This window comes from Musa acuminata, unplaced genomic scaffold (assembly GCF_036884655.1).
Source record: "Musa acuminata AAA Group cultivar baxijiao unplaced genomic scaffold, Cavendish_Baxijiao_AAA HiC_scaffold_1077, whole genome shotgun sequence".
Lineage (NCBI taxonomy): Eukaryota > Viridiplantae > Streptophyta > Magnoliopsida > Zingiberales > Musaceae > Musa > Musa acuminata.
In genome coordinates this window covers 1,103,548-1,119,988 of record NW_027021291.1, presented here as the reverse complement: position 1 = coordinate 1,119,988, position 16,441 = coordinate 1,103,548, and the positions used below count along the sequence as shown (strand labels likewise).

Sequence of the window (16,441 nt, the reverse complement as noted above, 5' to 3'; positions counted from 1 at the left end):
TATTAAATATGCATATGTGTGACATGTCATATTAGGAGACCAAATCATAGAAACATCTCTCGATAATATTAAGTCGGTAAACGTGAGGCAATTAGATTGACCCACGTGGCCTTCCATCGTTATGAGTAGGAACCGAATCCCGGTGTAGGTTGAGTTGGTCGAGTCCCTCGAGACTCACCTATATCGCGATTCGCTATCTTGCTTACGACATAGAGATGTCACCGGTGACCTGAGGGCATGATATGCTTGGTCGAGTCCCTCGAGGGTATATCATCAAATCAGACTCATCTTGTAACGAAGGTGTTGACTTAACCGAGCATCATGGTTGGTCGAGTCCCTCGAGGCCATGGTGATTCGGAGGCCGAACAGGACGGGAATCACGAGTTGTGATCGGCAAGAGTTGTCTACCTTTTAGGCTTAGTGTGATTGGTCGAGTCCCTCGAGGTTACAATAAGACGCTGATTGGATCCTGATCCCCACTAGAAGTCTGCCGGAGACTTCCGTTTCACGTGCTGAGGGTGTCACGTGACTCGTTAGTAAAATAGTGGGAGCATATTAAGATAGAAGTCCATATCTTGATAGTTTATTTCTTGCAAAATCTGCATGTTATTCATTTTTGCTACATCTTTATTTTCAGAAAATGTCGCTTTCAAATCCCTTACGTGGCATACTTGATGTCAACCGCCTCACTGGTCCAAATTATACGGATTGGCTCCGTAACTTGAGAATTGTTCTCACAGCGGAGAAAATCGTGTACGTCCTTGATACAGTGATGCCTACGCCCGAAGAAGGGGCAAGTGAGGATGAGATCGCTCGCTACGTGAAGTACATTGATGACTCCACTCTTGCTCAGTGCTATATGTTGGGCTCTATGACTCCAGAGTTATAGAGACAACATGAAAAGATGGATGCCAGATCCATTCTCCTACATGTCTGTAAATTGTTTGAGGAACAGGGAAGGACTCAACGATATGAGATATCCAAGAGCCTTTTCCGCGCTAGGATGTCTGAGGGGACACCGGTTCAGAACCATGTCCTAAAGATGATTGAGTGGATAGAGAAACTCACAGGTCTAGGAATGGTCCTAGAGGATAACTTGTGTGTGGACATTGTGCTTCAGTCCCTACCAGATTCCTTTTCACAGTTCATAATGAATTTTAATATGAACAAGCTTGAGGTGACTCTCCCAGAGCTCCTCAATATGTTGAGGGAGGCAGAGAGTACAATTAAGAAAGAGAAGCCAGTTCTCTACACTGGTGAGACCAGAAAGAAAAGGAAAGCAGAAAGGTCCCTTAAGAAGGGAAAGGGCAAAGGCAAACAAGGTAAAGCAAAGGTTGCTAAGAAAGACCCAACAAAGGACAAAGGCCAGTGCTTCCACTGTGGTAAAGATGGGCACTGGAAGAGAAACTGCAAAGAATACCTTGCAGAAAGGGCGAAACAAAAGCTTGATGAAGCTTCAGGTACATTCATGATCAGTCTCCATTTGTCAGACTCTTATGATAACACATGGGTATTAGATACCGGTAGTGCTTATCATATATGCAATTCGTTGCAGGTTCTGGCAAGGCCTAGGAGACTAGAGAGAGGCGAGATGGACCTCAAGATGGGTAATGGAGCAAAAGTTGCTGTATTAGCTGTTGGCGAGGTCGCCCTACATCTGCCTAGTGGAGCTTTTATTGCATTAGATGCATGTTATTTTGTTCCTTCTATTATCAAAAACATTATCTCCATTTCATGTTTAACAGTTAGTGGATATAAATTTGTTTTTGAGAACAATGGTTGTTCGATATTAATAGATGATAAGATCATCACGAAAGGAACATTGCATAATGGTTTATTTATGTTAGACACCACTCCACATATCATGAATGTAAATGTGTCTAAAAGGAAACGAGATGAGTTGAACAGTGCATACCTGTGGCATTGTAGGCTAGGTCACATCCATGAAAGAAGGATTCAAAAGTTGCTAAATGATGGATATCTAGATCCATTCGACTATGTGTCATATGCAACTTGTGAGCCTTGCATTCGTGGAAAACTGACCAACTCTCCATTTAGTGGAACTGGAGAGAGAGCCACTGAGTTGTTGGAACTCATACATAGTGATGTATGTGGACCCATGTCAACTCATGCCATTGGAGGTTACTCCTACTTCATTACATTTACTGATGATTTCTCAAGGTATGGATATGTGTACTTAATGAAGTACAAGTCCGAGGCCTTTGAGAAATTCAGAGAGTATAAGAATGAGGTGGAGAACCAGAATGGAAAGAGTATCAAAACTCTTCGATCAGATCGAGGAGGTGAGTACTTAAGTACAGAGTTTACTCACTTCCTCAAGGACCATGGGATATTATCCCAATGGACACCTCCTTATACACCTCAGCTCAATGGTGTCTCTGAAAGGAGAAATCGTACATTATTAGATATGGTACGGTCCATGATGAGTTTCGCTGACCTACCCATCTCATTCTGGGGATATGCCCTAGAAACCGCAGCTTACCTTCTGAACAGAGTTCCAACTAAGTCGGTAGTGTCTACACCATATGAGATATGGAAAGGGAAGAAGCCTGATCTTAAGGTTGTTAAGATTTGGGGCTGCTCTTCCCATGTTAAAAGACACAACCCCGATAAGTTAGAATCAAGGACAGGGCGATGTAAATTTGTGGGATACCCCAAGGAAACTTGTGGGTATTATTTCTATCATCCCGAGGACCAAAAGGTCTTTGTAGCTAAGAGAGCAGTGTTCCTTGAGAAGGAACACATTCTTCGCGGAGACAGTGGGAGAATGATAGAGTTGAGCGAAGTTAGGGAACCAAGCTCAAGCACCACTCTACAGCCCGAGTCTGTTCAGGTACCTAATACACAAGTATCAACTTTACGCAGGTCTGATAGAGTATCCCATCCTCCTGAGAGATATGTGGGACATATTAGAGCAGAGGATGTAGAGGATATTGATCCTCAGACCTACGAGGAGGCTATTATGAGTATAGACTCCGGGAAGTGGCAAGAAGCCATGAATTCTGAGATGGATTCTATGTACTCCAATAAGGTTTGGAACCTAGTTGATGCACCCGAAGGTATTGTACCCATCGGTTGCAAGTGGATCTTTAAGAAAAAGATCGGAGTAGATGGAAAGGTAGAGACCTATAAAGCAAGGCTAGTGGCTAAGGGGTATCGTCAAAGGCAAGGTGTTGACTACGACGAAACTTTCTCACCCGTAGCAATGCTAAAATCCATCAGAATTCTATTGGCTATTGCAGCACACTATGATTATGAGATCTGGCAGATGGATGTGAAAACCGCATTCCTCAACGGGAACCTGGAGGAGGAGGTGTATATGATGCAACCTGAGGGATTCGTGTCCAAGAACTGCCCAGATAAGGTGTGTAGGTTGCTTAGATCCATTTATGGACTAAAGCAAGCTTCCCGAAGTTGGAACATAAGATTTGATGAGGCAATCAGATCTTATGACTTCGTTAAGAACGAAGATGAGCCTTGTGTATACAGAAAGGTAAGTGGGAGCGCTATTAGCTTTTTGGTGCTATATGTGGATGACATCCTCATCATTGGGAATGACATAGGAATGCTATCCACAGTAAAGACTTGGTTATCTAGACACTTCTCCATAAAGGACTTAGGGGAAGCATCCTATATCTTGGGGATTAGAATCTATAGAGATAGATCCAAAAGGATGCTTGGCTTGTCCCAGTCCAGGTACATAGAAACTATTGTCAAAAGGTTTGGCATGGAAAATTCCAAGAGAGGTCTCATACCGATGAGACATGGGATATCGCTTTCTACGAGTATGTCCCCAAAGACTCCAGAAGAAAGGGCGAACATGGATATGATACCTTATGCCTCAGCAATAGGGTCTATCATGTATGCCATGCTATGTACTAGGCCTGATATAGCGCATGCTCTGAGTGTCACGAGCAGGTATCAGGCGGATCCAGGCTTGGAGCACTGGAAAGCAGTAAAGTGTATCCTTAAGTACTTGAGAAGGACTAAGGATCTTTTACTAGTATATGGAGGTAATAGCCTTAAGGTTGAAGGCTACACTGACTCAAGTTTTCAGTCTGATGTCGATGATAGCAAGTCGAATTCAGGGTATGTGTACACCTTGAATGGAGGAGCAGTGTGCTGGAAGAGTTCCAAGCAAGATACCACTGCTGACTCGACCACAGAGGCGGAGTACATTGCTGCATCAGATGCAGCAAAGGAGGGAGTCTGGGTGAAGAAGTTCATCACAGATTTGGGAGTCGATACAGATAGCGACAAGTCGACTTCCTTATATTGCGACAACTATGGGGTGATTACTCAAATAAGGGAACCCGGGTCTTATCAGAAGTGTTCTGAGGAGGTTCCAGCTTATAAGAGAGATCGTAACCCGAGGAGATGTAGCAGTGGAAAGAGTTCCATCCGAAGATAACATTGCAGATCCACTGACAAAGCCGTTGTCTCAGATTGTCTTTGAGTGTCACAGGGGTCTGATGGGGATCAGACACATAGGTGATTGGCTTTAGGTCAAGTGGGAGATTGTTAGTCATAGGTGCCCAGCAAGCCAATCACGTGAGTGATGGCACATGTGACTTGATACAGAATCTTTTTGCTTATTATATTTTGGCGTATATCACTTTATAACTATTGCATAAATGCATATATATTGTGATGTCCTTGGATTTGTGCAATGGGAATCGGATCGTGATGAGATCACGATAATGAGATCGATTCACCTTTAAACACATATCCTAAATAATCCCAGTCATAGGTTACTCGAGAGGGACATCGTGATAACCGGATAGACTGGTGTGCTGTATACCCGTCCATATGATGGATGCAGCTGGTCTCATAGCTGCTCGTGTAGGGACACTAGGGATACAGTACAGGTGCTCATTGGAGAATGAGTTCACTGATTGATCCGCTTACGGAATTCTGGATGGTTGATGATGCCTTATTGTCAGACAGCGATTCCGTAGTCCTAGTGGTGTATCTGGTCCTTAGACTTGAGACACCAAGGATGTCCTGTATGAGTGCTCCACTCTTTGATACCAGACTTATAGGTTTGGCTGTCCCCAGATCTAGTACAGCTGGTCATTGGGAGTGGTAGTCGACCTTACGAGGGCTATTGAGTGTCAATAGAGGATCATCCACTCTCGGCGTCATGAGAGGAATATCCTATGTGCTCTTGCTCAGACAAATCCCTGGCCAGGGTCATTCGGGTTGAGAGAGAAAGAGTTCTCCGGGAGAATCCGATTAGAGCGAGACTCGAGTAGAAACCGTATGGGTCTGACAGCACCATGCTCGATATACGGTCTCTGGGATATTAGATGGATGAGGGACTATAGGTACATGGTAACTGAGGACAGACAGGTCCAATGGATTGGATTCCCCTGTATCGTCTGGGGACTACGGCGTAGTGGCCTAGTACTTCCGTAGTCGATGAGTCGAGTGAATTATTACAGAGATAATAATTCACTCAGTCAGAAGGAGTTCTGACAGGTATGACTCACGGCCAGCTCGATATTGGGCCTAGAGGGTCACACACATATGGTAGGCATTGCGATGAGTAGAGGTTCGGATATGAGATATCCGACGGAGCCCTTGTCTTATTGGATGCAGATCCAATACCCACTAGGGAAGGACCCATTAGGGTTTTGACACGGGATCTCTATAAATAGGAGGGATTCACAGCCTCATAGGCTAGAGTCTTTGCTTGCCCTTCCTATTCTCCTCTCCCTCTCCACCTCAGAGTAGGCCTGGAGTTTTGAGGAGCGTCGTCGCAACCCTGCTGTGTGGATCACCGCTAGAGAGGAGGACGCTTGACCTCCTTCACCCTCTCCTAAGGATCTGCAAGGAAACAGGGATATACGATCTCCCTAGGTAACACAATCTCTATACGCAGTTTTGTGTTTTTGCGGATTTTGCGCACCAATCTTCGCACGACGATGAACATCCTTTTGGGAATCGGGGATTTTTGTTTTCTTGTTCTTCCGCTGCGCATATGATGTCGCCCCCCCTATGATTTCCCAACAAGATCAGGATGGCACCCGAAGACAGGGAACACACGGCTTTCCTCACCGATCAAGGGATATACTTCTACAAGGTCATGTCGTTCGGGTTGAAAAACGCCGGAGCCACATACCAGAGGACGGTAAACAAAATGTTTGCCCCCCAAATCGGGAGGAACATGGAAGTCTATGTGGACGACATGATTGTGAAAAGCAGAGAAGCCGGAACACACCTTGCCGACCTAGCCGAGACCTTCGCCACGCTACGCAAATTCGGCATGCGGCTCAACCCCACAAAGTGCGCTTTCGGCGTCACCTTCGGGAAGTTCCTAGGGTTCATTGTACACCAGAGAGGAATCGATGCCAACCCAGAGAAAGTACAGGCAATAATCGATATGCAGTCCCCCCGGACAGTTAAAGACCTGCAGCGACTCAACGGTAGACTTGTCGCCCTGTCTCGCTTCCTCGCCCGATCGGGCGATCGTTGCCTCCCTTTCTTCAAGGCGCTCAAAGACCCGAAGAACTTCCAATGGACATCGGAATGCGAGGAGGTTTTCAAACAGATGAAGCGGCACTTGGCCAGCCTCCCTCGACTCGCTTCCGTCATTCCCGGCGAGAAGCTGGGACTCTATCTGGCGGCCTCCCCGCACGCAGTTAGCTCTGTCCTCGTCAAGGAAAGCTCCGGCACACAACTCCCGATCTACTACATCAGCCACGTCCTGAAAGGACCTGAGGAGCGTTACACGCCGATAGAAAATCTCGCACTCGCCCTGGTGCTCTCGGCTCGGAAGTTGCGCCCCTACTTCCAGGCGCACTCGGTGGAAGTCGTCACCGACCAGCCTCTTCGGCAGATCTTAACAAAGTTTGATGTTGCAGGTCGGCTCCTCAGATGGGCGGTGGAGCTCGGAGAACATGATATTAGCTACGTGCCCAGAACTGCCATCAAGGCTCAGGCGGTAGCCGACTTCATCGTGGAATTGACTCGGGTGGACAAAGACCTCGAGCGAACTCCTGAGGCTTGGACCCTACACGTGGACGGCTCGGCCAGCTCAAAGGGTGCCGGAGCTGGGCTGGTCCTTCTCGCTCCCGACGGACGCTCATTCGAACGTTCCCTCCGCTTCGGGTTTAAAGCCACCAACAACGAGGCGGAGTACGAAGCGCTCCTAGCCGGATTAAGGCTGGCCCTCGAGATGCAGGTGGCCGCAATACACGTCCTCACTGACTCGCAACTCGTGGCCGAACAACTCAGCGGTGGATACGAAGCTCGTGACGCGACCATGGCCAAATATCTGGCGCGGGTAAGGGATCTAACCGCGAAATTCCCTTACTTCACATTATCTAATGTTCCGAGGGAGGAAAACGGACGAGCCGACGCGCTCGCTAAGCTGGCGTCAAGGCGAACCCCCGAAGCATGGCCGGAGATAGAGGAGCTTCCCGCTCGCGCCATTGAGGTAGCAACCACGGCCCCAGGCGGCGCGCCGACCACGTGGGTGCAAGAGCTACTGAGCTTCAAGCGAGATGGAACCCTCCCTCTCGACAAGTCGCGGCTCGGCGTCTGCGCCGCACACACGCGTGGTACACCGAGGAAAGTGGCCGGCTTTACAGACGATCCTTCACCTACCCCCTACTGAGGTGTTTGGAGCCTGACGAAGCCCAGACCGTCCTGGCTGAAACTCACGAGGGGATCTGCGGCGAACACATTGGCGGGCGGACCCTGGCGCACAAGATACTACGCCAAGGCTACTACTGGCCAACCATGTGTCGAGACGCAAAAGCTTACGTGCAGCGGTGCAGCTCGTGCCAGCAACACACCCGCGCGCCCCGACAGCCTGCGGTCTCCCTCAGTCCCATCGACTGCGCATGGTCGTTCGCCCAGTGGGGACTGGACCTCCTCGGCCCCTTTCCACCGGCCTCTGGGCAGTGGAAGTATATAATCGTGGGAGTAGACTACTTCACAAAGTGGGTCGAGGCCGAGCCACTGGCCACGACGACGGAACACCAGATGGAGAAATTCGTTTGGAAAAACCTTGTGACCCGGTTCGGGTTGCCCAGAGCCATTGTCACCGACAACGGACCTCAGTTCGCCGGCACGAGGTTCCGGGAATTCTGCGCCGGTCATGGCATTCAACTGAGGTTCAGTTCGGTGGCCCACCCTCAGACGAACGGGTTGGCCGAGGTAACCAACCGATCCATCCTGGATGGCCTCAGAAGAAGAGTGTCCGCGGCCCGATCGACCTGGACGGACGAGCTCCCCAGCGTGCTGTGGTCACTGCGCACCACCCCCAAGGCTGCGACCGGAGAATCCCCCTATAGCCTGACTTTCGGAACCGAGGTCGTCCTACCGCCCGAGATGACTGTCGCTACGCTTCGGACGAGGAGCTATGACCAGGAGGCCTCGAACCAGGGACTTCGCGCCAACCTCGACGTGCTCGAGGAGCGACGCGCCGATGCACACCTGAAGGCCCTCTCTCACCAGAGAGCCGTCGCAAGGGTCTACAACAGAAAGGTGCGACCTAGGCCAATCAGGTTAGGCGATCTGGTCCTACGAAGGGCCGAAGTCAGCGACCCAACCCGAACGAGGGGGAAGCTGGCCCCCAAGTGGGAGGGACCTTACCGGGTTACCAGCGTGGTTCGACCAGGTACTTATCGACTCACAACAATGGACGGTTCCTCCCTGCCAAGGACATGGAACGTCCAGAACCTTAGAAAGTTCTTCGTCTGAGGCCAATGCCCCAGCTCCCAAGATTGAAGTTCTGCAATTTTCGGAGCTTAAAAGACACTGGAAAAAGATTCTTTTATTCATGAAGCATGGGATTACAAGGCCCAACTTTCGAAGCAGAAAGACGTACTGGGAGGAAGTTTTCTTTACAAAGCAAGGGGCTACAACCGCAACCAGACCCGAAGGTCACGAAAATTACAAAATACGGAAGCTGCTCGGCTGAGCTGACCTCCAGACCGCCCTAACCGTCAGATCCTCCCACGCCATCATCAAAGGGAACTTCCTCCGGCATGTCCACATCCAAATCCTCAGGATGCGAGACAAACGGATCCGCCTCCACTTCCAGCCCGGGATGGCTCGTCTGGAACCGGCCAAGGGCGATTCGGTACCCGTACTCATAGGTAACCTGCCCCGACCGAGCCAGCCCGAGCTGGAAGCCCGGGGACTGTTTATAAGCCTCGATTACCTCCTCTTTCTCCGGCCGCCGCTCCCGCTCGGCCGCCAGGGCTTCTGAAGCCCCCTTCACGTCAGCTAGTGCGCCCTCCAGCCGCTGGGTCAGGACGGCTGCCTCGTCTCGGGCCAGACGAGTCTCAGGAGTCCCCGGAGATTGCCTTTCTCCTCCTCGGCCGCCTTCGCCTCGGACCTTAAGCGAAGGACCTCGGCCTCCAGCGCCAACGCACGCTTGTCGGCCGCCCCTGCCTCAGCTCGGAGATGCATCGCCTCCTCCTCGAGCTCCGAGGAACGCTGCTCGACCGCCGCAACCACCTCCGGAGCCGCCCCGGCCCGCACCTCCTCGAGCTGTTTGCGCAGCTCGGCGTTGCGGTCGCACAGAATTCCAAGGGCCCGACCCGCGTCGCGAACCCGGTCTGCCAGTGCCATCGCGTAGTGCTGGCCCTGCAAGAAGAAAGTCAGAACGACCCTCGGGAGCACCACAAGCAGGAAGCTGGTAGCGGAACACTTACCCACAACAGCGACTTCACCGACTTCCCGAACAGGACGTCGGACGGCAGAGTGTACATCTCGCGGGCCAGATCAGGGTGCAGCCCCCCTCGGACAAACGCGGCCGCGGTCTCCCCGTCGGCCCAGACCCGGGTCCCGCGGGTCAGCCCCGCCCACCAAGCTACCAACCGGTCAGAAGGTTGGCCCTCAGAAAGTTCGCCCATCAGGCGTGCATGATAGAAGTCGTTCGGCGGGCCCGCCGGAAGACGACACAAGTCCCGGATCGAGGGATCCCGAGGCGCCTTTCCTGCGACCACGTTGCTCAGGCCTGCCTCGCCTCGACCTCGCCCTCCTTGCCTATCGTGCGAGCCCGACTCCGCCGCCTCTGCGCTCTCCTGAGCCCTTGGGGGAGTCGGTTTCTTCGGAGCTACGACCTTTGCCTTCTTTCGAGGACGGGCATCCTCGAGATCCACCGGCGCCTCTCTAGTGTCAGCGCTCGGGCCGACCTGGCGCCGCGGAGATGCGGCCGACGAAATGCGTCCTCCACGCACCACGGCAAGTTTCACCATCCCTGCACAAACACAACGACCTCGGTTAGTATTCCAAAAAAGAAAAGCAAAATTGGAAGGCCCACCGCCACCTTCTCAGGGCATACCTCGAGGTACTGGGCTCAAGCCCGCCTCGACCAGCCACGCCTCGGTCATCTTTCGGATGACTCGAGAAGAAGGGAGGATCTCCTTCAATCTTCGAAGGGCTCGGAGCTCCCCCTCGTCCAAGGCCGGGGCAGTATTATCGACTGCGCGCGCCGCCCACCGGAGCCCGAAGCTCCAACTCCTCGGATGGCAAACGTAGAAGAAGCGCTCCTTCCACCCCTTGTTGCTGGAAGGAGCCCCACTGACACGGAAACCCAGTCGGGCGAACAAATAATAGCCCCCCGACCCTCTGGATAGACGGAAACAGGAGAGGAAAAGGGACCGGCTCGGGCCGATCTGGGCATAATAGCATTCCCCAAGGAACGCCACCAGATAGCGCCAAGAATTCGGCGCCATCTGGGAAGGGGAAATGCGCCACCACGAGACGCAGGCGGTAATGACGGGGTGGAACGGAAGGTGCAGCCCGGCCTCAAAGGCGTCTACTGTTAGGGCAAAGCCCTTGGGTATAGGGTCATACGCTCGCTGCCCCGGCTCAGGAGCAATGAGCGTGAACTCCGCCGGGATACCGTAACGGTCCCGGAGGAGGCCGAGCGACGACTCGCTCACGGTGGAGTCGAGGTCGTGCGGCCACATAAGCGATTCGAGGGCTTTGGTGGCCCTTTCCTCGGACGACGAGCGGGAGCTCACCAACGCCACCCCCTCACCGGCGGCACCGGGAAGAGGAGGCGGAGAAGGAAGGGATGAAGGAGGGGAAGCCATCCTTACCGAGCTTTTGGGAAGGAAGGGCGGCTGAAGAAGTGCCGGACTAGGACACCCAAAGGAGGGATTGAAGCAAAAGCAGGTACCAAGAAGTGAAAGGGACCGACGGAGCGATACTTATAGCCTGTTTCCCGCCGAAACGACGACCTTTCCCCTCCTGAGCCGCGCTGCGAAGACGCAAAGGTCGCATCGCCATAACTTCGGCTGGTGCGGCTCTTAAATGCGGTGCAGTATGAAGTACGGAGCCCCTAATCATATCAACCTCGAAAACCGACGACGCCCGAAAGGCACGGCCCTTTGACCTTTCCCAGGCAAAAGGCGACCCGGCCGCCCGTGCCCGCACAACGGTCAAAACGACCTAACGCTAATCGAAAGTCAAGTATCGCTTCGGTCACGTTACGCCCGAACCCACCACCTCGGTCGCGGCCCACCCGCACCGAGCGCCTCGGTCAATCTACCCCGAGTCACACCTGCGCGGTCACCCCACCTGCGTTGTGCTCCTCGGCTCTCCGGCTCTGCGCCACCCTGAGCCACACTTGCGCGGTCACCCCGCCTGTTGTGCTCCTCGGCTCTCCGGCTCTGCGCCACCCCGAGCCACACCTGCGCGGTCAACCCGCCTGTTGTGCTCCTCGGCTCTCTGGCTCTACGCCACCTCGAGCCACACCTGCGCGGTCACCCCGCCTGTTGTGCTCCTCGGCTCTCCGGCTCTGCGCCACCCCGAGCCACACCTGCGCGGTCACCCTGCCTGTTGTGCTCCTCGGCTCTCCGGCTCTGCGCCACCCCGAGCCACACCTGCGCGGTCACCCCGCCTGTTGTGCTCCTCGGCTCTCCGGCTCTGCGCCACCCCGAGTCACACCTGCGCGGTCACCCCGCCTGTTGTGCTCCTCGGCTCTCCGGCTTTGCGCCACCCCGAGTCACACCTGCGCGGTCACCCCGCCTGCGTTGTGCTCCTCGGCTCTCCGGCTCTGCACCGCCCCGAGTCACACCTATGCGGTCACCCCGCTTGCGTTGTGTTCCTCGACCCTCAACTTCGCATCTCCCCAGTCATGCCTGCACGATCGCACCACCTGCATAGTGCCTCTCGACCCTCATCGACCCTAATGGCCCCTAGGCCGACCCCGCTCAGCCTCCCGACCAAGTTGCGTATCCCGGCTAAGCTCTGCTCGGGAAGTACTCGCGCGACCGATCCAACTACGGCACGCCTCTCAGACCCACCTGAACAGCACGTTGAAGCAGGGAACCATGCATCGAACTCCTTACGCGTAAAGCCGATGCATAGCTCCTTTCGGGTGGGGCATATGATAAGGGTAAAAAACTGACTTGACATAACTCCCGGATTTGACGTAATACACCCCCCCACGTCGGACGCCCAGTACGACGCGCTGCCCCAGAAATAGCATTAACGACGACACGACACGCACCCATACCCGCCGTACCCGAACGACCTCCTCGGCTGACCCATCACGGCCGGCCGAGGCAGTCAAAGGTGCCAGCTGACACCCCCCATACCCTGCGGCAGCTCGGCTCTCCACGCAACGCCCACGGCGGCGACAGACGCCGTCAGAGGTACGGTCATGCTCTGGCAGGATGGCCCATCAGGTAACATCAACCCCCCTTATAAATACCCCCCCCGGCTCCCAGCACAAGGGGGATCTCGAACCCAATACAATACTCCTTCCCACTAACTTGATCGTCGGAGGGGTCGGGCCGAGATACCGACCCGACCTATGTGCAGGTACCCGACCATCGTCAACCCGGTTCGTCAAGGCGGAGCTCTCAAGCAAGACCCTCTGCATCCGCCATCTCAAGCCCTACAAAGGGAGACACGACCGATCCCAGGCATTTGGGGCCCTGAACTAGCCGCGTCAACCCCAAAGTCGCGGCCAGAACGTTATTTACCGTAACACTGCCACTGGCCGCGTCGTCAACGTCTCCCGCCCTGGCCTCTCCCCCGGGCCCGACTTCATCTCCGACGCCTCCATTGCCGGGAGTCTCTCGCCTGCCCTCGGCGACCTCTTCTCCCTCCGGTTGCTCGATCTCAGCAACCTCAAGCAGCTCGCCGGCCCCGTTCCACCCGCCCTCGGCCGCCTCTCCCGCCTTGAACACCTCCTCCTCGACTCCAACCAACTCACCGGCTGCATCCCCTCCGCCTTCGCAAACCTCACCCGACTCCGGAAGCTCTCCCTCGGCAACAACCGCCTCTCCGGATCGCTTCCCCCTTCCATGTTCACCTCTCCATTTCTTTCCGTGGTCTCTCTTTCCAACAACAGGCTAACCGGCGGCATCCCGGCATCCATCGGGCGGGTACCTGCAATGGAGGCACTAGACCTCCATGGCAACCACCTCACCGGCTCCATCCCCATGGAGATCGGATTGCTGCGAAGGCTCACTGTTCTTGATCTTTCAGAGAACAAGATCTCCGGCGGCATCCCCAGCTCCATAGGCAAGCTCAAAAACCTGGTGGTTCTCTACTTGAACCAGAACCGCATCACGGGAAGCATTCCGCCTTCCATCGCCGGTATGGTCTCGCTGCAGTTCTGTAGGATGTCGGAGAACCAGCTCACCGGGAGCATCCCGGATTCGATCGGCGGCCTACCTAGCATCGAGAGACTGATACTGGAGAACAACAAGCTCACCGGTCAGCTGCCCGCCGCTATAGGACGCCTCGCCACGCTCACGGACATCTTCTTCTCCAACAACCGATTTACCGGCAGGATCCCTTCCAGCTTCGCCAACCTGGCCAATCTGCAGACGTTAGACCTGTCGCGGAACCGCCTCGGTGGTCCAATCCCCGCCGAGCTCTCCCGGCTGCGGAACCTCCAAGAGCTGGATCTCTCCTTCAACTCCCTGATGCACTTGGGCAGGCCGCCGAGCTGGCTCGGCCAGATGAACATATTCAAGCTTGTCCTGGCGGACACAGGGATCTCCGGTCCGCTGTCTGACTGGCTGTCGTCGGCGTCGTCCATCTCGATCCTCGACCTTTCCAGCAACGGACTGGTGGGGGATCTCCCGCCGTGGATCGGCAACATGACCGGGCTCTCGTTGCTCAACCTCTCCAACAACACTCTGCATTCGGGGATCCCGGAGGGGTTCAAGAACCTGACGCTGCTGATGGACCTGGACCTGCACTCCAACGAGCTGTACGGCCGGCTGCGGCCAGTGCTGGCGAAGGGGACGCAGGACCCCTTGGGGCACTACCGGACGCTGGATCTGTCACGCAACCGGTTCACCGGGGGGCTTGACGAGGGCGTGGGGGAGCTGGCCGCGATGGACACAGTAGAGAGGCTAGTGGTGTCGCACAACCCAGAGCTTGGCGGCGGGATACCGGCGTCCATGGCGAGGCTGGCGGCGCTGAAGGAGGTGAGGATGGCGGGGAACGGGCTCTCCGGGATCATACCTGAGGGCGTGCTGGACCTCGCGCGACTGACCGAGTTCGATGTGTCAGATAACAGGCTCAGCGGTCGGATACCGCGCCATCGGGCTCCCTTGACGGCGGAGGGCTTCAGAGGAAACACGGGGCTCTGCAGCGCGCCTCTCCCGCCATGCAAGCTGTGGTAACGAGCCAAAGTACACAGGAAGGAGTCTCAGATTTAATTTCCCGATGTCAAGGTGACGGAGAACAAAACAAAACTTTCTTGTTTGACAATTCATGGAAACGTAAGAACGGCTTGAACTTTTTTCTTTTTCGTTTTTTGGAGTCCAATTGTCTATTAAGGTGAGGAATCTTAATATATCAAACTATATAATATAATATAAGGCTACATACTTACATAATTTATAGAGATTGATGAATATATCTATATACTTGAGCTCCTCCAATCGAACAATATCCATGTGTTGTGTCAGTCGACGTAATAAAATCTGGTTCAAACCGTTTTCAGTTAGATTTGATTAAAATAAGATAGTTTGAATCGTAATCGATTCAAATTTATTTAATCGATTCGATTAATTCGATTCAATTAATCAGTTTATAATTAAAATAATTATATATATATATATAAAATAAATTAGTTCAATTCAATTGATCCGAACTGAAATCTTGGTTAGGTTCAATTTGAACAACCTCTACCATTTATGGCTTGCACAATATTTTTCTAATAATATATTTACAAATATGTGTACCAAATCTAAATCTATGATTATATAAGAGGACCTCGATAAAATGAATATTCTTTATGTTTTTATTTTCATCACAAGTAAATTTGATTAGGTTTTGCACTAATCTCCGATCTCCAACCGATGTTTAAGAGTGGCAGAAGTCATGAGATTGTTAAGAAGAACCGTTTAATAGTCAAAATCATATATCATGGTCTACATCGACTCAAAATATTTATTGATAGGGGTAAAAAATTGATTTGACATAACACCCCGGATTTGACGTAATGTACCCCCACGTCGGACACCCTGTGCGGCACACTGCCCCAGAACGTGCATTAACAACGACACGACGCGCACCCACACTCGCCATACCCAAACAACCTCCTCGGCTGACCCCTCATGGCCGGCCGAGGCAGGGGAAGGCGCTGACTGACACCCCCCATACCCTGCGGTAGCTCGGCCTTCCACGCAACGACCACGACGACAGACGCCATCAGGGGTACGACCCTGCCCCGACAGGATGGCACATCAGGTAACATCAAACCCACTTATAAATACCCTCTGGCTCCTAGCAGGTAAGGGGGACGATCTCATCCAAAAAACTCCTCTCCACCATCACTGACTTGATCGTCGGAGGGGTCGGGCCGAACCACCAACCCGACCTGTGTGCAGGTACTCGACCGCTGCCGAACCCACTTGACGCCGTGGAACTTTCCAGTCAGATCCCCTACATCAGTCACCACAGCACCCCCGGGGAAGCCGCGTCTGATCCCAGCCATTTGGAGCCCTGAACCAACCGCGTCGACACAGAGGTCACGGCTAAAAAAGGTTACTTACCGTAACAGATTGGCGCTAGAAGGAGGGGCCGTCCAAATGTCAGGCGATCAGCGAATCCGCCTCGGCGGATCCTCAACTACCGAGCTCCCCGCCTTGGGGGAGCATCCCCCGCATAATGAAATCCACGACGACCGCCCCGCGGCGGTATCGGAGCGCTACTGGCGACTATTCAATGACCCAAGCTTATCACCCCCCGACGGCGCGCCTGCCGGCCCGTCGTCGGTATCACCCGAGGCTTTTCACGACCTCGCCCACCAAGTCCGAACCCTGACAAGCATGGTCCAGACCATCATCCCGATCGTCTCCCAACGGACCCCTCCGCACGCGACCCGGCCCTCGCCACAACGGGAGACCCCTATCCAGACTCACGTACCACTTCCTGAGCTCCCCATCTCACCTCAAAACCCCGCAGCTCGGCCCGGGAG

General features: G+C 53.6%; 1 protein-coding gene across 1 annotated transcript; it reads left to right on the top strand.

Annotated features, from left to right (window-relative positions):
- Window positions 1-12,668: 12,668 nt before the first annotated feature.
- Window positions 12,669-14,744, top strand: LOC135666208 (probable leucine-rich repeat receptor-like protein kinase At1g35710). Its single transcript, XM_065177777.1, has 2 exons — window positions 12,669-12,680; window positions 12,942-14,744. Exons 1-2 carry the CDS (start codon window positions 12,669-12,671, stop codon window positions 14,637-14,639), a joined length of 1,710 nt encoding a protein of 569 aa, XP_065033849.1. The 3' UTR covers window positions 14,640-14,744.
- Window positions 14,745-16,441: the final 1,697 nt, after the last annotated feature.